The following is a 23,458-nucleotide window of genomic DNA, read 5'->3' as shown; positions in this document are numbered from 1 at the left end:
ATACCCTACTAGAGCATATGGACACTTACTGTACCTACCATATCCGTATACCCTACTAGAGCATATGGAGACGCTTACTATACCTACCATATCCGTATACCCTACTAGAGCATATGGAGACGCTTACTATACCTACCATATCCGTATACCCTACTAGAGCATATGGACACTTACTGTACCTACCATATCCGTATACCCTACTAGAGCATATGGACACTTACTGTACCTACCATATCCGTATACCCTACTAGAGCATATGGACACTTACTGTACCTACCATATCCGTATACCCTACTAGAGCATATAGACACTTACTGTACCTACCATATCCGTATACCCTACTAGAGCATATGGACACTTACTGTACCTACCATATCCGTATACCCTACTAGAGCATATGGACACTTACTGTACCTACCATATCCGTATACCCTACTAGAGCATATGGAGACGCTTACTATACCTACCATATCCGTATACCCTACTAGAGCATATGGAGACGCTTACTATACCTACCATATCCGTATACCCTACTAGAGCATATGGACACTTACTGTACCTACCATATCCGTATACCCTACTAGAGCATATGGACACTTACTGTACCTACCATATCCGTATACCCTACTAGAGCATATGGACACTTACTGTACCTACCATATCCGTATACCCTACTAGAGCATATAGACACTTACTGTACCTACCATATCCGTATACCCTACTAGAGCATATGGACACTTACTGTACCTACCATATCCGTATACCCTACTAGAGCATATGGAGACGCTTACTATACCTACCATATCTGTATACTCTACTAGAGCTTATGGACACACTTACTATACCTACCATATCCGTATACCCCATTAGAGCTTATGGACACACTTACTGTACCTACCATATCTGTATACCCTATTAGAGCATATGGACACGCTTACTGCACCTCGTTTCTTTGGGGTCCAGAGTTCAATTCCGACCAAGGTCTCCATCCACGTGACGTTTGTTGACGCTCCGATTTTTACCCAAACGCTATACGTTCATCATATACAGACAGCGGGAATCTTATATCAGAATTATTTTATTAAATATTCAGCAATAGGCATGATTTCATTACAACACCTTCATTTTTATTTTTTTTTTCAACAAATATCGCTTTCCGTCGGGGGAAGCAGTTAGTCGTCATCATCATCATCATCATCACCCTCAGTTTATCAAATCCATTTATAAAGCTATATAACTGTTAAACAAGCAGTATACAGAAGCCATACATTATATATGCTATACAGTCATAAGGTACTGAGCGGCCATCAGATACATAAGTTACGCCCGCTACGACATTGGTTTTTTTAATGTATTTCTTTTTAACCCCCTCTTATAATAAATACATATGAAACAGTATAGAATTGGAGAGACATCTCAGATCTATTAAAGGCATCGTCTTGTACAGTATTTGGAATGTTTCATATCCTATACATTTGGAAGGAAAAGACTGAGATTTTACTAAAAAATATATTTGGCAAATACATTCCCTTTATCAAGGACTAGAGAAAAATACAAGATGTAAAGGATGAGATCCAGAATAGAAAAGAGAGCAGAACATGTCACGAGAAGTCAACCCAACCGATGATGATGACCGTAGAGAGGCGCCATCCTGCCGCTTTGTATTCCTGATCTCCCTCTTAATACCTATAAAACATCCCCTTTAAGGATACATTTGATTAGCAATTTTTTTTTTCTTCTAGGGTTTGTAATGTACAAAAAGATACAAAAATAGCACAAGGGGGACAGGGGTAGAGTTAATCAATATAGTTCATGACATTCGTAAAACTCGATAGAAATTGCACAGATTATTTTTTTTCATTAAAATGTAAAACCGTATATATAAGAGATATCCTATTCAATGTTTAGTTGTCGATCACACAAAGCTTCCTCCAAAAACAGCGCCACACCTGTGCGTAGGTTGAGTGAGGTATTGCAGCTCTGCCCCGATCACTTAACTGAGCTGTTATATCACAAAAATTGTTAACAGGTATGGTGAGGTTAGGGAAAGAAAGCAGCCATATTTTTCTAACCTTGGACAACCTCTTTAAAGAAAACCTTCCTCCACCAGCTCATTGCATCTTTTAATAGACGCCGCTTCACTGATTCCGGCACAGTTGGAATTTTTTCTCTAGCCCTTACCGTTCCTGAGCAATCAGTGATGTTAGTTTTAGCACGATTATGCTCCCTACTGTGAGGTGGGCGGTCCTGGGCTGAAGTAGAAAGAAAGGGACCGCCCCCCCAGACAGTAGGGAGCATAATTGTGCTAAAATTAATAACAATGATTGCTCAGGAATGGTGAGGTCTAGAGAAAAAATTCCAACTGTGCCAGAATCAGTGGAGCGGCGCCTATTGAAGGATGCTAAAAGGTGGAAGTGGTGAAAGGTCCTCTTTAATAGCTGGCCATAGACAGAATAGATAAGAAACCCTTAATTTCAAAATTTAAATTTCTAAAATTGGTTTGACCCCCAAAATCCAAAACTTTCTAATATATTTGTCAGATTTTGCTCAGACTTTCCACCACATATTTTGATGGGGCTTGAAGTTGTGACATCACAACCAATGAATAGTGACATCACTAAGGGTTGCAGCGATTGGCCACTGCAGCCCCGTGAAAACCAGCATGAAATCGGACAGTTAGGTACATTAGAAGATTTGTTGTCACATTTTGGGTCACCATATTTTTGTACCCATAGCCGTTTTGGACAATGAAAAAATTTTGTGGATGGGGCATTGGATATTTTCCCCTATGGCCAGCTGAAGAGGGCACAAAATTGATCATCTCTAACTACCTAGAACGTCAAATGAGCACAGTGATTCATCGTAGGAATAAGCGATATGTAGCAGTAAAAAATAAATATACTTTTTACATCATTTTCTATTGCTTCCATTCAATTCTCAAAAACAAAATAAAAAAATTTACACATCAAGAAGAAGGTTTATAAACCTAAATAGTATAAAGTGTAGAGAACAGGACCTAAAGGAATAGTGCAGGATGAAAAAATATGGCAGATTTTTTCCAAAAACAGCGCCACACCTGTTCATGGGTTAGGAGTGGTATTGCAGCTTAGTCCTATTCATGTCGGTAGAGCTGAGGTGCAATATCAGATGTAACCCAAGGAAAAAGCTAACTTTTTTTTGTCCTGTACAACCCCTTTAAGACTATCCTTATAAATGTGTTGGCAAATGTTTGTGACTTCAGCCAATACGTATAACATTGTTACCATGAATATAAATTAGGCCACAAGATGGCTGCCTCCATGGTGTGAATGGAAAAGGTGGTTCTCCTAAAGGTTCACCAATTCTAGCTAAAATGTCTTAAAGGGATCCTATCATTAAAAGTCATTTTTTTGTCCCTAACATGTAGGAATAGCCTTAAGAAAAGCTATTCTTCTCCTACCTTTAGAGGTCTTCTCTGCACCACCGTTCAGTATATAATCCAATTTCCGTCGGTATGCAAATTAATTCTCTCGCAGCACTGGGGGCGGTCTCCAGCGCTCAAACAGCACTTTGGGGCATCCCCAATACTGCGAGAGAACACTACAGCGTCGCCTCCATCTTCTTCAGGAACGGACTCTCCCTGTGTCTTCTTCTGGCTGTGGCTTCAAACTTCTAGGCCTCGGGCAAAGCCGACTGCGCATGCCCGCCGGCCACAAGAAAATGGCTGCTTGCACAGTATTGTAAGCGGCCATTTTCTTGTGGCCGGAAGGCATGCACAGTCGGCTTTGCCTTAGGCCTGAGGCCTAGAAGTTTGAAGCCACCACTGGAAGAAGACCTGTTCCTGAAGAAGATAGAGGCGGCGCTGGAGATTTCTCTTGCAGCATTGGGGACACCCACAGTGCTGCTTGAGTGCAGGGGCCCACCCCCAGTGCTGCGAGATAACTCATTTGCATACTAAAGAAAACAGGATTATATACTGAATGGCGGCGCGGAGAAGACATCTAAAAGTAGGAGAAGAATAGCCTTTCTCAAGTCTATTCCTACATGTTAGGGGAAAAAAAAAAATACTTTTAATGATAGGATAACTTTAATAATTTAGACACAGATAGAACACAAATTTTTTTTCAGATTTTTGAAGATCTTTAAATAGAATGGGTAATATGTAAGCATCATGTATGGCACCCAATGAAACTAGTGCTATGTTTCTCCAAGTGCAAGATCTGCAGGGGCGGGACATGATGTCTCTAGGTAGTGTTTCTGAAGCCCTGTTTCACGGTCCGCCCCCGAGGACCTGCTCTAGGCAAATATAAAAAGAACTACTGCCCTGACTGAGACATTGAGTTGAAAAAAATGTCTTTCATTGACTCCTTAGGCATGAACCTTCTATATTTTAATGGATATTTTTGGATTTTTTTTAGTTCTGGTTACTATGGACAACAAAGGCACCCCTTTCTTCACACTTTGAAAAATAAACCCAAATTCTCCACAAAAAAAAAAAATGGAAAAATGCAAACATGTCCAAGGTGAAACCAATTTTTTGTAATCATTCTCGTATGCATCAATTGTATTTTGAGCAGTTGGAGATCTGAATATGAACTAAGGCTATAGATTGAGAAGAGCCCTTCTGTTCCTCCTGGGCAAATATGCTCATACCATGACCACCTTCGATTCTAGCTATCCACCAGCCCATGTACATATCAGACAGAGGACCCTCTCCACCCATTTGTTATCCATGACCCTGCCACAACTCTGTCCTTTAGAAGAAGCTCCGCGGGGGCGGGCTCATGTAGTATTAGTATTCATAGCAGTGCAGAGCTTACCATTATATCCAGACGACATAGTTGATCCCATTCCATATGCTATTGGGTGGGGAGATCCCATACATGGTTCCCCCTAGAGTCGAGACACCAACTGTGAGAGTAGCCAAGAGCAGACCAACTCAACAGTAGCGCCCATGGCTTTTGTGTGACACGCTCAATGAACCGACATGAATGTGATGTCCAGAAGTCCCCATGACCTTGTAGTGTATTTTCCAGATGGTTACTATTCACTAAGATCTATGTTCACAGTCTTACATGGGAACCTCTAGAGGTTGAGAACCTGCCCGGTCATGTGACCATCAACATAGGTTCATAGCATGGGACTATGATAACTGCACTGTAGGGTGGGGGATTATCTCAGCAATGGTAGTTACCAGAGGAGGGGAGGTGGTTCTACACTGGGCGGTCCATGTCTACATCTACAAGGACAGAGCTCCATCTTTAGGTAGCGGTAGGTGGAGTTTTATCCTAATAGCCATGTTGAGGAAGACCATGTGCAGTATCGACTATAAGTAAACGCCCCCCTTTATTGGCATTACAGAGGGAGGGGCTTATTCCCTTTAGTCAGAAACCATTCATATCCACCAGCCCATATTTTTTTTCAAAAAATTACTGAAAACATTCACATCATCAGTGTTACCATAGGACAACTTTTCATGGTGGCCATTACATAGTCTATGTACAAGTATACAGATTTTGGTTCGCTCTTGGGAAAATTTCCATTTATTGATCCAAATTTAAGGGAAGGGGCTAGAAACCTATAATGTAAATCGACCCCAAAATTCTGCGCTGATTCATCACCTCATATCTTTATAAAAATCAGATCTCGGGTCCCCCACAAACAGGGTTCCACTTCCCCGCACAGTCACAGAAGTATAAAATTCTGCCTGATCATAACCACCACTAGGGGGAGCTTTAGAGCCTACTCCATGCCATGATACATAAAGGCAAGAACAACACATGCAATAACACAGCAAGCTCTGGAGCTCCCCCTAGGGGCAACTGTAAAGAAGTTGAAAAAGTGAAAACTTGGTGTTTTTAGAGGATTAGGACCCCTGTATCAGAAAATCTGTGTGCATGGATATATCGAAGGGGTTTAAATTATCCTAAAAATAGGTTATTGGTAGGAGATCTTAGAAGACTAACAATAGGAACCACCACAAATGAGCTGGTCAAGGTGGTAAATTCATTGGTCACATGGCCAGTTTACAGCTCAGTCCCATTCAAGTGAATTGGCTAAGCTGCAATACCAAGTGCAGCCACTGAACAATGTATGGGGCTGTGCTTAGTAAGTAGTGAAGAGACCCCCAAACAGCTGATTTGTGGGGGCCTAGGTGTTGGGCCTATCTCAGGATAGATTATCAGTATCTTAGTCTCCCCCTTTAAGAAATGTTTCAGTGCAGAATATTGGACACAAAAGCATTGGATAGACAAGTGACAGTGACAATATAATGTTGTGTAACCCCCTTACACCCAATTCTGCAGAGTCTGAGCTCACAGCCAGCCGCAGTTATCTGCGTATTTCGCGAGGTGTCCCCTATACACCAGGATAGGTCATCGATTGAAGACAGGCAGGGGTCCGACACTTGGAACCCTCACCAATCAGCTGTTTGTATAGTGGCTGTGCTTAGTATGGCTGCCCATGTGACCAATGAACGTGAACACCCGGTTTACCCACAGGGCTCCCGCCGATCTTCAATTGATGACCGATCCGAACAATAAATCATCCATTAAAACATCCCACAAACCCCTTCAAGCCTCTGATCCCTATAGTGATGCGTCTGTGCACTAGCAACGTGCAGAATTACGAATGCAGCTCCGGATGACCAACTAGTAAGTCTATACAAAGTGGCTTCTAACCAATCCAGTGATATTCAAGGGACTCCGATACTAGACCCTAACCAAGTGGGGACTATGAAAACCAAAATAGGAGTGAGGGGTGATACATTGCAAGATCCAAGATGGCTGCACAAAGTAACGTGGCTTTTTTTTTGGAGCATACAGCTTTCATTCTAATGAAGTCAAATCTGAGATTAGGCGTAAATCATCGTAAGAAGTAAACACGGTGGTAATATTTTACCTTCAGAGTGATTCGTTCCATTCATTGTCATTAGAAAGTTCGGAAAATATCAATTTTTTTTTTCTTTTGTCGTTTTTTGGGTTTTTTTTTTTTGTTTTTTTTGTTATAGGGCCGGCACCACATAAATAGAGAAAGTCCTCCTGAAATGTAATTTAAGTATACAGACTCGTGATTGCCGTAGAGATCGGAGAAGTACCATCCGCAGTCTATAGGGTAAAGCTCGCCACGCCCGCACTGAGGACCAGCGTCAGGGGCTCTTCTTATCCAAGACCAAAAAATGGGTTCGAAATTGGCACAGTGACGCCTCGGCTTGCGCCCGAGTTAGAAAATTGTACCATCTTACCAGCAAAATCTCATCATACAAAGAAGCCGGCGCTTTGCGTTTACACCTGCAGGCAAAGTAAAAAAAAAAAAATGGTAGCCATCGTGATTTGACGTCGCAACGTAAATGTATCATGGCACGAGCGGCGCCCTCTACGTCCTCCTCTTTACAGTTATTATAAAAAAAAATTTTTAGATTTTTTTTTCTTTTTTGCAAGTGTCTCTGGTTCATCACTGGCAACGTCCATTTCATATGTTTTCAAGCGCAAGACGCGTTGCGATCAGGTGGTAGAAAGGCGGCATTTCCCCCCCTTGCTAGTCGACGCCTTCGAATCCCTGAGCGTTCTCCACCGCCATGAGAAGCTTCTCTCGTAAATCTTCAAACGAGTCGTAAGGAGGTAAATCTAGGCGGTTAAAGCTGCAAGGCGAAGAAAAAGACAAGTCGATTAGTTAAGGGGAATGAAAATCAATGATGGGGACGAGCGAGTCGCAATAGAAGACGCTTAGGAGGCGGCGCGGTGCGAAATTGAATTCGCAAACTGAACGTGTCATCTGGGTTGGATCTATTGCGTAGTGATTACTTGCAACCTCTAGAGGTCACTGTTGTATGGGATTCTGGGACAAGCTTCCCCACAAGCCCATAGCACCACCTGCAGGCTGAAACGGTAAATAACACCCCTTAAAGGAACATTGACAAATTTGATTTTTCTGATGATTGGAGCCATTTCTCAATTAGGCCCTACACCTCCAGGACTCCCCAGGGCTGGGGCGGTGACTGAGGCCTGCGGTTTAGGAGGTGGCGGTATTCCCCACACCTATCCCTGTACAAAACTTCACTGAGCATGATGGTGCATGCACGACAAGGACTCAGGAGACATCAACATATAATATAGGGACAAGTCTTGGTAACAAGTAATGGGTACTCCATGGGGTCAGTCACTGTCCCCCTCCCCTTCATTTACATGGTCATAGACCACCTGTGTGACAATTTAAAGCAGAGATTCCTCCTTAACAAATATATACAGTGTACACGTATAGCAGTGAACAGCCATAGCTTACCATGTGTGGGCTCTGGGCAGTTTATCAGGGCTCCCCCACTGCTCTATTGTAAACAGCTGAGGACCATTTGAACCTATAGAAGAGTAAGAACAGAATACCAGGATTAGAGAATCATCATTATACCAAAGGTCCGCCATGAAAAATACCAGTTTTTGCCTCTAGGTGTCCAACTTGGTGCTGCTGGGGTCAACACTGGGGAGAATCAGTCTCCTTCCCCCTCTGGCACCTGACAATATAGTCACTTCTTATATCTCCTAAGGACTGAGCCTTCTGTGCTGTATTGTCATGTACTGCAGACACAACAGGCAGGACAGGAAGCCATTTTTTTTCCTATCAGTATGTCTTTGTATGTTCGCATGGATTTCTTTCCATTCTACAAACTCCTTGCAGATGTTGTTCCTGGCAGGATTCGAACCCAGGATGCCAGTGCTGCAAGGCTGCAGTGCTAACCACTGAGCCACCGTGTTGCCCCTGGCAGGAAGCCATTTCTATTGAGCCTTGGCTGCGGAGTGACTGAGCGTGTGTATCCATCAGCCCTCCATTTATTAGGTGGACATACACGTGGTTATGCACTCTGACCACCAGGTGGCGCCATACGCTGTCAGTAAATGTCATGCCACTGGTAGGCACTCACCATAGAGTTCAGCAAATCCATTCATAGGCACTCGAGAAGTCCCAGTGACAAACTGCAACAATCGAATACGTTTCTCGGCGTCCATCAGCAGCACCGCCTGAAAGAGACAGCGATTAGGGTATGAGGGGCTACGAAACACGTCCTTAAGACGACAGACATAGTGTGCTATGGGATACCAAAATACACAAGAACTATACTATAAATATATTACATAACTTGTACTGAGTTACAGCCTGTATTATACTCAAGAGCTGCATTCACAATCCTGCCAGGGATTTCCTACTTGTTCGGTGTCTGCATAGAGCTTGCCTTGCTGACTTTACTTCTTGCAAGAATAATATATGGCAGAATTTGTGCCTCGATGCAGGAAAGTGGATCTCTCTTCAATACGGGGGTCTGACAACAAGCTTGCTGACTGTTTCCAATGACAATCGGCAAAACTAATGTATCAGGGATACGGATTTGGATACATTGGAGATGGGAAATCCTTATAATGTTTCTCATATACGACTTTATCATGGCGTAGAGTAATGGACCATATAGGAGAGGCATTACCTTCCAGTACCACTGGATTACTGGATGGTTCGGGCAATATCCGTTTTTATACAGCGTGTGCTGCCGCCAGTCATTGACATCCACATCACCCAGGCCGCACATCAGAAGCTGCAAAATAAAATCCACATGGATCAATGTAATACCGCAAGAGCTCGCAAGAAAAGAAAAATCACTTAAAGGGAAAATATCGCCACATTTTATTATCTATTAAAACCAGAGATAGTGAAATCTATCAATTTTCCTATTGTAAATTGTTTTATTCTGGTTTTTCTGCACGTTACTACTACGGAAGTGGCCATCTTGTCTGAGCTTCTCCTCTGCTTAACAGCATTTAGTGATACGCTTTACAGCAGTCTCATGGTCAGAGGTCGCAATAGACTGGAGTCTATGGGAGAGCTTTATAGACATGCTCTCTACAGGGGGGTGGGGAGAGGTAAAATCTGTGACATCATCATTATCTTCTCATAGGTTGATTTTTTTTATTTTTTTATACAACTTATTTTTTTTTAAATTAAATTTCATAAAAAAATGTGAAAAATTAAGGAACTAAAAGTACAAAAACCCCTAAGTAGCAGCAAAAAAAATCCCTACTTTAAAGCAAAAAAAAAAAAAAAAAATTAATCAAAAGCAAACAATGGGACAGAAAAGGAGAAAAAATATAAAATAATAATAATAATAATAATAATAATAATAATAATAATAATAATAATACCGGTAATAATAATAATAATAAATAATAGGGTCATGTGACTATCTTCTCATAGGATTTTTTTTAAATTAAATTTTATAAAAAAAAGTGTGTGAAATTAATGAACTAAAAGTTAAAAAAAAAAAAACCTACTTTATAGCAAAATAAAAAGAATCGAAGGCAAACAATGGGACAGAAAAGGAGAAAAAAAAATATAATAAATAATAATAATAATAATAATAATAATAATAATAATAATAGGGCCATTAGCCCAATAACATAAGCACAGTCAATGCCAATATCATCATAAATCAGCGGAGGAGACTGAACGTACCTCAAGTTCATTTTCATCAAAAATCTTTATTAAATCAATAGGAATGAGTTCAGTAAATCCCTGAAAGTACAAAACAATAACATAATATAATATAACAGCACTCCCTTTTATCATACACAACAGAAACCATTAAATAATAGACATTCCCCAATACTTTGCGGCTCCCCTACAGTCTACCTTAGGGTATGTTCACATGGAGAAAAAAGGTCAAGGAAAAATTGTGAACGTTCTGTGCGGGATGTCAATACGGCATCAGGATTCGGTCACGGCACAACGCTCCTGATTAGTCCTGAGTGAATGGGCCTAAACAGGAGCGTGTCTCAAGCCGCGGATGCCGTGACAAGATAGGTCATGTCGCTTCTGAAGTCAATGGGAGCCGTTTTTTGCAGGCGGATTCTGTGTCAAAATTTGCAAAAAAAACTCTGTGTGAAATAGCCCTCAGGTGAACAGTAAGGGAGAGCCATCTTTATACAAATTAAACAGTGCGGGCCTTCTCCTATGTCTCAGTATATGGTCACTATTCAGGGGGAATGCTATGTTCCTATATAGGATATAATTATTGCTTCCTACTTCCACCTCTAGGGGGAGCCCATGGTATGAATTATTACTGCTACTAATGGGAGTGGCGTATACCTGCATACAGTGACCATAGGTGGCCATTAGCTTCTTCTCAGTAGTGACATCATGTCCGTTGGTCACATGGGACTGGCGGCAGCATGGCCAAGTGACCAACAGATATAATGTCACTTCCTAAGTAGAAGAAAGCCGTAATGTTCCGCGTCATGCATAAAGAACAATCTATCTACCCGTAGACTCCACTAGGGGGAGCCTGAAGGGACCCCACAGGATAATAATGATTCATGGGACAGAATATAGATATAATATCATAATTCATATATATAACGTGCCTAAAATCTATCCATGACTATACATACACATACATACATAATATAGAGACACACATAGTATATAAGACGACGTGCACCTACTTCTAAGAAGGCGTTCATCTGTTTCTGTACCCGATTTACAAATCTCCACTGGATTACAAGGCTGAAAAATAAAAAGTAAGTGAACCCGTTACACTCAGACACAGTAACGTTCTCTACCTATAGCCTGCTGTATACACGGCACCTATACCATATGACAGACACTTCCTATGATATGTAATGGATCCCCGGGAAGGTTGAGCTGGAATATATTATAGCGGAGTCACCGCCGGAGCGATCGGCTGAACATGTGCGACAATGACAAAGAACGTGAGAGAGAATATATACGTGTGTATAGTGTATACAGTATACAGTGTTCTCCATACAAGCTGAGATCTGAATGATCATAGAAGAAACAAATATCACTTAAAGGAGAAGTCTCTGCAATGTACACTCTGCTATTAGATGTAGGCAGGACAATAGATGAATCCCATGGGGGTCTGTGAGTGGAGACCACCAGTAACAAGTCACTAAATCTATAGCTGTACTCAGGGCGGCCCGAGCAACCCAAACTGGGACAGAAAGTACAAAACACAAGTAAAACAGAACATACATATAGAAAAGAAAAAAACACACCGTGACTGCTAGGTGTGAACATGTACGGAGAGGGCCGGACTTTCCTTTGTGTATATTCTCTTGGTATATGGCAGGATAATGGGGGGGGGGGGACAAAGAGCAAATCTTGGCTAATACAGCTCTGCTACATCTGAACATGTGCTGGTTGTGAATGTATTATGGTGTGTGATGCGTGTACGGCATGTATATGGTGGGTGTATGTGTGTATGGTATGTATATAGTGGGTGTATGCAGGACCAGTTCCAGGTTTTTATGGGCCCTTGGGCAACAGAGCCTCAGTGGGCCCCCTTGTGGAGGAGGAGGGAGTCTGGACACTGTGAGCCACTGCGGGGCAGACGAAGTGAGTGACGTCACCTACGCCATACCTCCCAACTTTTGAAGAGTAGAAAGAGGGACAAAATGTGCAGCGCACTCCGTGGTAAATTTAGCTACGCCCACTTTTATGTTGACTCCACCCACTCATTCATTTTTCATGTGCCCCCACACAGTATAATCCTACAGTCACCCATAAATTATATGCCCCCCCTCCATCTCTCCCCCAGTTTCATATACAACTTCCTCTGCCCCCCAGTTTCATGCCCCCCCTCCATTTCTGTCCCCAGTTTCATGCCGTTCTCCCCCCCTTCATCTGCCTCAGTGTCATTCCATTCTCCCTCCTGAAATCGGGACAGGCAAGTGCTGGGGCGGGCAAGTGCCGGGGGGCCCCCAGAGGCTCTATGGGCCCTGGCACTTGCCCGACTATGCCATGCGCTGAGGCCGGCCCTGGGTGTATGTGATGTGTACCTACAGTATGAATATGGTTTGTACATATTTACTATATGAATGTATGTATATGAAGTGTGTACGGCATATGAATATGTATATGAAGTGTTTATATTGATGTATTTTATGTGTATGGTATGTATATGAAGTGTGTGTGTATAAGGTTTCTCTATTTATATGGCATGTATGTATACTGTAGGATGTGTATATAGGTGAGGGTTTATGTTTGTACGTGTATATAATGTGCGTGTGTGTACACAGTTTATTGGTCAGCGGTGAACCTAGGACTATACATTCGGACACTTACTCTATGTACTCTCTCTTGTTGTCATTTGTCACAACCATCTCTGACCCATTTGGCTTTAAGTCAACCTGATAAGTCTGAAAAACAATGGTAAAAATATATGGCTACAATATACGATACCGAGCGATCCATCCTAATAACACATCAAAAAGCGGACACAGCTGCTATCTGGGAATGTGTCTGACCCAATATAGGGGCTCTCTGGAGTCTCTATAGGACCTCATTGGGGCTGGATGATTAGGGGACAACCATCTATTGTTTCTACTTTCTATCTGGATATAGATCTTTGGTAACCAGAAGTGTCACAGCCCGTGTGCGGCAAAATCTAACACAGAGACCACCAACTGTATACTATATATAATGGGGTGATGTCTTACGTGACAAAAGGGGTCCAGAGAAAAGGGCCAAGGGTGGTCAGTTTGGCGGTCTATCCATCAACTATCTATCTCCTATCTATCTCCTATCTATCTATCTATCTATCTATCTATCTATCTATCTATCTATCTATCTATCCATCAACTATCTATCTATCTCCTATCTATCTATCTATCTATCTATCTATCTATCTATCTATCTATCTATCTATCTATCTATCTCCTATCTATCTATCTATCTCTCTCATCTATCTATCTATCTATCTATCTTCTATCTCTCTCTCATCTATCTATCTATCTATCTATCTATCTATCTCCTATCTCTCTATCTATCTCCTATCTCTCTATCTATCTATCTATCTATCTATCTATCTATCTTCTATCTATCTCTCTCATCCATCTATCTCCTATCTATCTATCTATCTATCTATCTATCTCCTATCTATCTATCTATCTATCTATCTATCTATCTCATCCATCTATCTCATATCTATCTCTCTATCTCATCTATCCCTCTATCTATTCAGAGTAGCACTATGTAATAACCCTTAAGGTCTCATTTACAGGTCAGAAACCCCTTGGCTTCCTCCTTATTTTCGGCCCCGGCCCCCGCAGCGGAGTGCAGACCACTAACTTTCCTTCCCTGATTAGACCCAGGTACATATGGGACTAACCAGCAGGGAGTCTCGAGCCGCGGAGTGCGACCGAATCATCTGTAGACTACAACAATATCGTGAAGGACACATTCATTGTCCCTCTCTGATCTTCATCTCCCATATTGAATTATCTATTTCATATCTATCTATGAAAAAAATTCTACCAGGACTCTTAGACGACAGTAAATCACATGCAAACAAAAAGTACCGTATATGAAGCTGATACTACATGACCACTGTAGTCAGTATCTAGGTATAGAAAGCTGAGCTACGTGGCGCACTATATGCTGAGAGCCCATCTGTCCTATCTATGGAATATTTCTCACATCCATCTCTAGATCGAGCCAATAACGTCGCAGACATTTACGTACCTGACCAAAGTTTTCTTCATCTATACAGAACCTGAGATCCAGCTCAGTGGGGTCATTTTCTAAGATCCATTTTAGAGAATTATAATATTCACTATCCTATAAAAGAAGAAGAGAATTCCACTAAATCCTATATCATCAAAGGGGTCCGGAGACTGTCGCAGAATGTACAAACCTACCATATACACATTCATTTATTATCTTTAGCACCCATTGGACTAGATTGACTATAGGGAAGAGCGAAGGCCTATAGTCTCTGTTCAGCAAATCTGTCAGCGATTCACTCGCCATATGGGTGTACTGCACTCACCCGCCATATGGGTGCACTGCACTCACCCGCCATATGGGTGCACGGCACTCACCCGCCATATGGCCGCACTGCACTCACCCGCCATATGAGTACCCTGGATTCACCCGCCATATGGGTGGCACTAGATTCACATTCATATACAATACTACGGCTGCAAGTTAGGACATGTTGGTCTATAATAAGAGGAAAGCTACGTAAACTATATCTCTATATATAACAGTTCCTATAGAGGCCTTAATGCTATGATGCAAGGTTTAGCCAAATTAGTATTTCCATTCCAAAAGGAACAGATTCCCGTCTGTGGACAGCGCTGTTTTGATCTGTTGGATCTCTTCAGCACAGCGTAGGGATACTAGTTTGGCAGAGTGAGAGACTATAGACCAGGATCAGGGGATAATAACACTCCTTAGGGAGTGTGCACCTTCACAGGCTTATATGGAGACCTACAAGCCATGTTTGCTCCACTGGGGGATTATGGGAAAAATATGCAAAATCTGTTTTCCAAAATGTAAATAGTAAACAGTGCCCCTAGAGGGCAGCAAACAGAGGGACTGTTTTCCTATTTACATCTTGGAAAACAGATTTGCATATTTCTCCCATAATCCCCCAGTGGAGTGAAAAAGGCTTGTAAGTTTCCATATGCCTGTAAAGGTGCTGATCCTGTTCCTACACATTCATATGTATGGCAGCGTTCCTATAGATTCATACTCCAGGGCTCTTTGTGACACTGTAACATTGGCCCCATAGTCTATAGAGTAAGTGCCATATTACACTTCTGTAACATTGCAGTGTAAATAAGGCCTAACAGACCGTCACCTGAGCCTATACATTGCCACACATATCCCTATATATTAACATACCACAGATTCCATATCTTTCAATGTTATCTGCTTTCCCAACATCATCTTGTAGAACGGTCGAATAAAGAAACCTGAGGGGAGGCAAAAAACAGTCAGAGGATATAACAATATACTGTACTACATATTTTATACCGCATAATATCATAACCTCCTCAGTAGTAGAACAGAAGGTCTGCGCACAGGCTATAACAATATACTATACTGCATATTGTATACCGCATAATATCGGAACCTCCTCAGTAGTAGAACAGGTGGTCAGCGCACAGGATATAACAATATACTATACTACATATTGTATACCGTATAATATCGTAACCTCCTCAGTAGTAGAACAGAAGGTCTGCGCTCAGGATATAACAATATACTATACTACATATTGTATACCGTATAATATCGTAACCTCAGTAGTAGAACAGAAGGACTGCGCGGCCGAGATGACTTCACAATTACTCACCGTCTAATAGTTTCCCATGGAACACGGCGAGGCCGGCGATCCGCCCGATAAACGTGAAGTAGGAGAGATGGTCTTCATTACAGAGGCCGGAGTTGGGGTTTATCTGAAGAGTGTAATTGTCCCTGTGGAGAGATACACGAGCGGTGAGGTACAGCACGTCTACCATATAACCTCATTTTTTAAAGCAAGTTTTAATTTTAAACCTATTTTTATGCCTTTTTTAAAGAACTTTTTTACATTTTTTCATGTCACTTTAAAAAACAAAACAGACCCCACTATATCCTGCAATTAGAGACTAAGCCTAATAATAGACTGATACTTGCCAATTCTCTAGACATTCCCTTTGCAGCAGTCACCTCACTTACATCAAAGACAGGATTACAATACAAGATAACACCTCTATAGAGAACACCATTGAGCATCATTACATCACTACGAATAATTGCTGATGAGCAATATGAGAACATGAGTTGGCTCCAGTCCATTTCTGCCTATGGTCATGAGACTGCTGTAAAGCGTATCACTATATGTTGTAATCACTATATGTTTTTTTTTATGTAGACTGTGAGCCCCATATAGGGACCACAATCTACATTTTTTTTCCCCATCAGTATGTCTTTGTAGAATGGGAGGAAATCCACGCAAACACAGGGAGGACATACAAACTCCTTGCAGATGTAGTTCCTGGCGGGATTCGAACCCAGGACTGCAGCGCTGCAGTGCTAACCACTGAGCCACCGTGTTGTCCCATAGATATAAGTTTATGACAACGTAGTCAGACTTAGAATTCTAAGAAGATATTCTCCGGAATGGACACCTTACAAGTTAGGATAGATGTCAGATCGGGGTCAGCAGACATTGTGGTCAGGGACTTACGTAGCCGAGTACTCAAAAAGTCCATAATAAGGGTTAAACATTTCTTTGGATAGAAGGAAGAACCACTCTCGGGCCACGCCGCCGTAATCCAGGCCCTTCTCCGATTCGAACTCTATCCAGAGCCGGGCCTTCAGGACGTCGGGCCTCTTCACAGACATTATTCTTCTGTAGGATTCTTCAAAGATGTTGTTCCTATGAAGTTTCATCTCAAATCTATTTGGTATATCAGCCTGAGAAGGGAAAGGATAGGTCACATGATGCTGATCAAGACTGTTCACCAAATTCCAAATACAGCCTCCAGGGGGCACTATGTTTATTGTGAGCATTCATTGAGAACTCTCTGGCTCCCCCATTGATAAAAAGTGGGTATTACAGTCTAAGAGTCAGAGCTGAAGGATTCTAAAGGGGATCTTTCAACACAGTCACCCTTCCGTACTATTCAATAGGCGCCGCTCTACCAATTCTGGCACACGGTTATAGATTTTTCTCTAGTCCCCACCCTTCCTGAACAATCCGTAAAGTTAAGTTTTAGCATCTAATTTGCAAATTATACTTTCTACAATCAGGTGGGAGGTCCCAGATCATCTATTTCAGCCTAGGACCGCCCACCTGACCACAGAAAGCCTGATTAGCATATTGGATGATGAAATATGTAGAAACGATTGCTCAGGAAGGGCGGGGACTAGAGAAAAAAAATTCCAATTGTGACAGAAACAGTACCGTATGTTGGAAAGAACTGAAGCTGGTTGAGGAGGTAAAGAAAAAAAAAGGAAATTCCCCTTTAAGACCTGCAAAAGGGAACCAAATAATGCAGCAGAAATATGGTCGCCGCTCAGTGCACCATAACCAGACGGTGGAGTTAATCCTTCTTACTGTAATTAGTGACTTTCATCATAATTGCAGATAATTGCACCAGGACAATAATTGTTTGCGGAGACAACAATCCTCATCATCCATCAGCGCTCCTAATGAGCAGGAATAAATAAATGGCGCCGCGGCTCATTAGATAAAGGGAAGAAATGGCTTCATAGAGGATAAACAATTTATCCGAATCGCACAACACTTCCTAGCAGAGCGGCAGGGTTAGACGATATGGGCTGATTATTTCATAGGGCGGGGGGCTCATGCCTGTGGCTATCCAGTGTTTGTAAGACCACAAGTCCCAGCAGGCAAGGAACCAAAGGGTAGAGGCCATTGGGCTAGTAGTAGGCAGACATAATGGATGTATTCAATTTGATGTAGGGTTGTCAAGAGATCCTTAATAAAAACCCTTGTTGGTGTAATGGGCGGGGGAACCAGTGGTTGGACCCCCAACGATCAGCCACAAAATAGTTAAACGACAAACTTAACACTGCTACATCTATAGTCTGCATAGTGATATAACGCACAGCTCAGAGCTATGTCCATCCTACTAATATTATAAGTGTGAAAGTTTGTGTGTTTGGATGTTTGTGAGTTTGGATGTTTGTTCCTCAATGACGCTAAAACGCCTGGACGGATTTGCGTGCAATTTTCCACAAACATAGTTTTCCCTTAGGATTGAGTCACAGGATACTTTTGGTGCCACTAAACAACATGGCTTCCTAGCAGGAGACTCACAAAAGCAGGACTCCTAGCCCCAGCTATAGACTCACACACACTGCCTGGCATTTCCTGCCTCAACCTGCCTGCACACTCCTTACTGTCACCTCAGGAGTAGCCCTCACTCTACTCACTCACACTTACATATAGCTTTCCACTATATAACACATCACATTGTCTGACACAATACAACACATCACATTGTCTGACACAATACAACACATCACATTGTCTGACACAATACAACACATCACATTGTCTGTATCACGACATACACAATACAACAGATCACATCGTCTATCACGACATACACAATACAACACATCACATTGTCTGTATCACGACATACACAATACAACACATCACTGTCTGTATCACGACATACACAATACAACACATCACATTGTCTGTATCACGACATACACAATACAACACATCACATTGTCTGTATCACGACACACACAATACAACGCATCACATTGTCTGTATCACGACATACACAATACAACGCATCACATTGTCTGTATCACGACATACACAATACAACACATCACATTGTCTGTATCACGACATAAACAATACAACACATCACATTGTCTGACACAATACAACACATCACATTGTCTGTATCACGACATACACAATACAACACATCACATTGTCTGTATCACTAGATACACAATATAACATCACATTTGCTAGCCCACCAAACTTTTTAAAGCACTTTTACAGTTTCACACGTCTGTGTCCGCCCAATTCTCAAATCACCGCAGACGAAATCACGGGTAAAAGCTAGTAGTATTATAATGCCAGCCATGTTGTACCAATATTCCGACCATTGTTGCCCACTATACTAGTCATGGAGCACCACTATTCTGGCCACAGTAACCCATTATATTAGACATGATGCTCCACTAATCTGGCCACAGTCACTCACTATACTAGTCATGGCGTCCAGCTGTTCCAGGCCACAGTGACCCACTATACTAGTCATGGTGCACCACTATTTCAGCCACAGCCACTCACTATACTAGTCATGGTGTCCCACTATTCTGGCCACAGTCACTCACTATACTAGTCATGGTGCACCACTATTCCGGCTACAGTGACCCACTATACTAGTCATGGTGTCCCACTGCTCCGGCCACAGTGACTCACTATACTAGTCATGGTGCGCCACTATTCCGGCCACAGTGACCCACTATACTAGTCATGGTGTCCCACTGCTCCGGCCACAGTGACTCACTATACTAGTCATGGTGCGCCACTATTCCGGCCACAGTGACCCACTATACTAGTCATGGTGTCCCACTGCTCCGGCCACAGTGACTCACTATACTAGTCATGGTGTCCCACTATTCCGGCCACAGCCACTCACTATACTAGTCATGGTGTCCCACTATTCCGGCCACAGCCACTCACTATACTAGTCATGGTGTCCCACTATTCCAGCCACAGTGACCCACTATACTAGTCATGGTGCACCACTATTCCGGCCACAGTGACCCACTATACTAGTCATGGTGCACCACTATTCCGGCTACAGTGACCCACTATACTAGTCATGGTGTCACACTGCTCCGGCCACAGTAACCCACTATACTAGTCATGGTGCGCCACTATTCCGGCCACAGTGACCCACTATACTAGTCATGGTGCACCACTATTCCGGCTACAGTGACCCACTATACTAGTCATGGTGTCACACTGCTCCGGCCACAGTAACCCACTATACTAGTCATGGTGCGCCACTATTCCGGCCACAGTGACCCACTATACTAGTCATGGTGCACCACTATTCCGGCTACAGTGACCCACTATACTAGTCATGGTGTCACACTGCTCCGGCCACAGTAACCCACTATACTACTCATGGTGCGCCACTATTCCGGCCACAGTGACCCACTATACTAGTCATGGTGTGCCACTATTCTGGCCACAGTGACCCATTATATTATATAGGATGTTCCACTATTCCGGCCACAGTGACCCACTATCAGTCATGGTGTCCCACTGTTCCTGCCACAGTGACCCATTACATTAGCCATTAAGCCCACTCTACTGGCCATGGTGACTCAATGTGTTAGCTGTGAAGTACTACAGTTATGGTGACCCTTCGCACCAACCATGTTGAGTTAGCCATAAAAAACTCAATCACATCCAGTGTGTTTTGTTAGGGTGCCCCTTCCCCTATTTCGGTACTCTGACCCATTATGCTAGCCATGGTTGTCCCTTACACCGGCCATGTTGACCTAATATACTGCCTCTGGTGCCCATTATACTAGCCACAATGACCTCAGTTATAGCCCAAACAGAATGAGGTAAGTAATGGTGCCCCAATGTATCGGCCACATGACCCATTATAATGGACTGTGTGGATAGGAACAGTTACATCCAGGGGAGTAACTTGAGGGGTTGCAGTCGCACCGGGCCCAGGAGCCTTAGGGGGCCCATAAGCACTGGCATCAGTACTGAGATTGCAGCTTCAATCTGGCCCATAAGCCAAGGAGGTGGATTAAACTCCTTAGCACCCGGAACCATCACTATCAAGATTTCGCTGTAGGGACGAGGTAGGGACAAAAGATTGCACCGGGCCCACAAGACTTTAGTCACGTCATTGGTTCCATCTATGTAAAATACCGAAAATTTCATCTAATCCCCGCTCACTGGAAGTCCTCAGCGTAACCCTCGTCCATGGCCCTATGGAATAGATTCATATACACCCCTGTCTGTCTCCATGGTCATTCACAGCAAGTATTTTTGGCAAAAGGAAAATCCAGAACTGCTCAGACACTTACAGGTTTCTTCAATTTCTTCCTGAAGTAGTCGTATTTCTGTTTGAATTCTCGGGAGTAGGGAACGGCCTGGAAGAAAAGAGAAAAGCAAAAATCACATCATCGATTGTTCTAGGCGGTACAGATAGGAAATGAGACGAAGGAAGAAACAAAAAACCTGTAAAATAAATGAAAATATCAACATGGCCGATACTACAGTGAGCATAGGAAGCGTCCATCAACCCTGCACATGTAAATAACCATGTAATACACTGCGTTACTGGATCACACTGGTACTGGTTATATCTTATATTGTAGCCAGAGCTGTATTCACAATTCTACTCACAAGGATGTTAAAAGAACTAAACCATACAGTTACTAAGGAGTCCTGGGTGAAAGAGGGGGCAGTCCTAGTCATAATGTAATGTACACTCACCGGCCACTTTATTAGGTACACCATGCTAGTAACAGGTTGGACCCCCTTTTGCCTTCAGAACTGCCTCAATTCTTCGTGGCATAGATTCAACAAGGTGCTGGAAGCATTCCTCAGAGATTTTGGTCCATATTGACATGATGGCATCACACAGTTGCCGCAGATTTGTCGGCTGCACATCCATGATGCGAATCTCCCGTTCCACCACATCCCAAAGATGCTCCTCTATTGGATTGAGATCTGGTGACTGTGGAGGCCATTGGAGTACAGTGAACTCATTGTCATGTTCAAGAAACCAGTCTGAGATGATTCCAGCTTTATGACATGGCATTGCATTATCCTGCTGAAAGTAGCCATCAGATGTTGGGTACATTGTGGTCATAAAGGGATGGACATGGTCAGCAACAATACTCAGGTAGGCTTTGGCGTTGCAACGATGCTCAATTGGTACCAAGGGGCTCAAAGAGTGCCAAGAAAATATTCCCCACACCATGACACCACCACCGCCAGCCTGAACCGTTGATACAAGGCAGGATGGATCCATGCTTTCATGTTGTTGACGCCAAATTCTGACCCTACCATCCGAATGTCGCAGCAGAAATCGAGACTCATCAGACCAGGCAACGTTTTTCCAATCTTCAATTGTCCAATTTCGATGAGCTTGTGCAAATTGTAGCCTCAGTTTCCTGTTCTTAGCTGAAAGGAGTGGCACCCGGTGTGGTCTTCTGCTGCTGTAGCCCATCTGCCTCAAAGTTGGACGTACTGTGCGGCGTTCAGAGATGCTCTTCTGGCTACCTTGGTTGTAACGGGTGGCTATTTGAGTCACTGTTGCCTTTCTATCAGCTCGAACCAGTCTGGCCATTCTCCTCTGACCTCTGGCATCAACAACGCATTTCCGCCCACAGAACTGCCGCTCACTGGATGTTTTTTCTTTTTCGGACCATTCTCTGTAAACCCTAGAGATGGTTGTGCGTGAAAATCCCAGTAGATCAGCAGTTTCTGAAATACTCAGACCAGCCCTTCTGGCACCAACAACCATGCCACGTTCAAAGGCACTCAAATCACCTTTCTTCCCCATACTGATGCTCGGTTTGAACTGCAGGAGATTGTCTTGACCATGTCTACATGCCTAAATGCACTGAGTTGCCACCATGTGATTGGCTGATTAGAAATTAAGTGTTAACGAGCAGTTGGACAGGTTTACCTAATAAAGTGGCCGGTGAGTGTATGTACTCAGTGACTGCACCAGCAGAATAGTGAGCGCAGCTCTGGAGTATAATACAGGATGTAACTCAGGATCAGTACAAGATAAGTAATGTAATGTATGTACACAGTGACTGTACCAGCAGAATAGTGAGTGCAGCTCTGGAGTATAATACAGGATGTAACTCAGGATCAGTACAAGATAAGTAATGTAATGTATGTACACAGTGACTGTACCAGCAGAATAGTGAGTGCAGCTCTGGAGTATAATACAGGATGTAACTCAGGATCAGTACAGGATAAGTAATGTAATGTATGTACACAGTGACTGTACCAGCAGAATAGTGAGTGCAGCTCTGGAGTATAATACAGGATGTAACTCAGGATCAGTACAGGATAAGTAATGTAATGTATGTACACAGTGACTGTACCAGCAGAATAGTGAGTGCAGCTCTGGAGTATAATACAGAA

General features: G+C 42.8%; 1 protein-coding gene across 5 annotated transcripts in view; it reads right to left on the bottom strand.

Moving 5' to 3' along the window:
• Positions 1 to 1,354: 1,354 nt before the first annotated feature.
• NEDD4L (NEDD4 like E3 ubiquitin protein ligase) overlaps positions 1,355 to 23,458 on the bottom strand; it is a 217,193-nt gene continuing 195,089 nt past the window's right edge. For all 5 annotated transcript variants that reach the window (XM_075268361.1, XM_075268377.1, XM_075268368.1 and 2 more), the window contains 12 exons: positions 21,376 to 21,441; positions 16,997 to 17,226; positions 16,121 to 16,242; positions 15,667 to 15,737; positions 14,500 to 14,595; positions 13,102 to 13,175; positions 11,460 to 11,520; positions 10,471 to 10,530; positions 9,449 to 9,556; positions 8,894 to 8,990; positions 8,260 to 8,332; positions 1,355 to 7,618 (listed from right to left, as the gene is read on the bottom strand). In XM_075268361.1, coding sequence (XP_075124462.1) covers positions 7,516 to 7,618; positions 8,260 to 8,332; positions 8,894 to 8,990; positions 9,449 to 9,556; positions 10,471 to 10,530; positions 11,460 to 11,520; positions 13,102 to 13,175; positions 14,500 to 14,595; positions 15,667 to 15,737; positions 16,121 to 16,242; positions 16,997 to 17,226; positions 21,376 to 21,441 — 1,161 coding nt within the window. In that variant the 3' untranslated portion in view covers positions 1,355 to 7,515. The remainder of the gene's footprint in view (positions 7,619 to 8,259; positions 8,333 to 8,893; positions 8,991 to 9,448; positions 9,557 to 10,470; positions 10,531 to 11,459; positions 11,521 to 13,101; positions 13,176 to 14,499; positions 14,596 to 15,666; positions 15,738 to 16,120; positions 16,243 to 16,996; positions 17,227 to 21,375; positions 21,442 to 23,458) is intronic.

The sequence above is a fragment of the Leptodactylus fuscus genome, chromosome 1, assembly GCF_031893055.1.
Source record: "Leptodactylus fuscus isolate aLepFus1 chromosome 1, aLepFus1.hap2, whole genome shotgun sequence".
Lineage (NCBI taxonomy): Eukaryota > Metazoa > Chordata > Amphibia > Anura > Leptodactylidae > Leptodactylus > Leptodactylus fuscus.
Note: the sequence above shows the minus strand (reverse complement) of the source record. Positions and strands in the feature narration are given on the sequence as shown.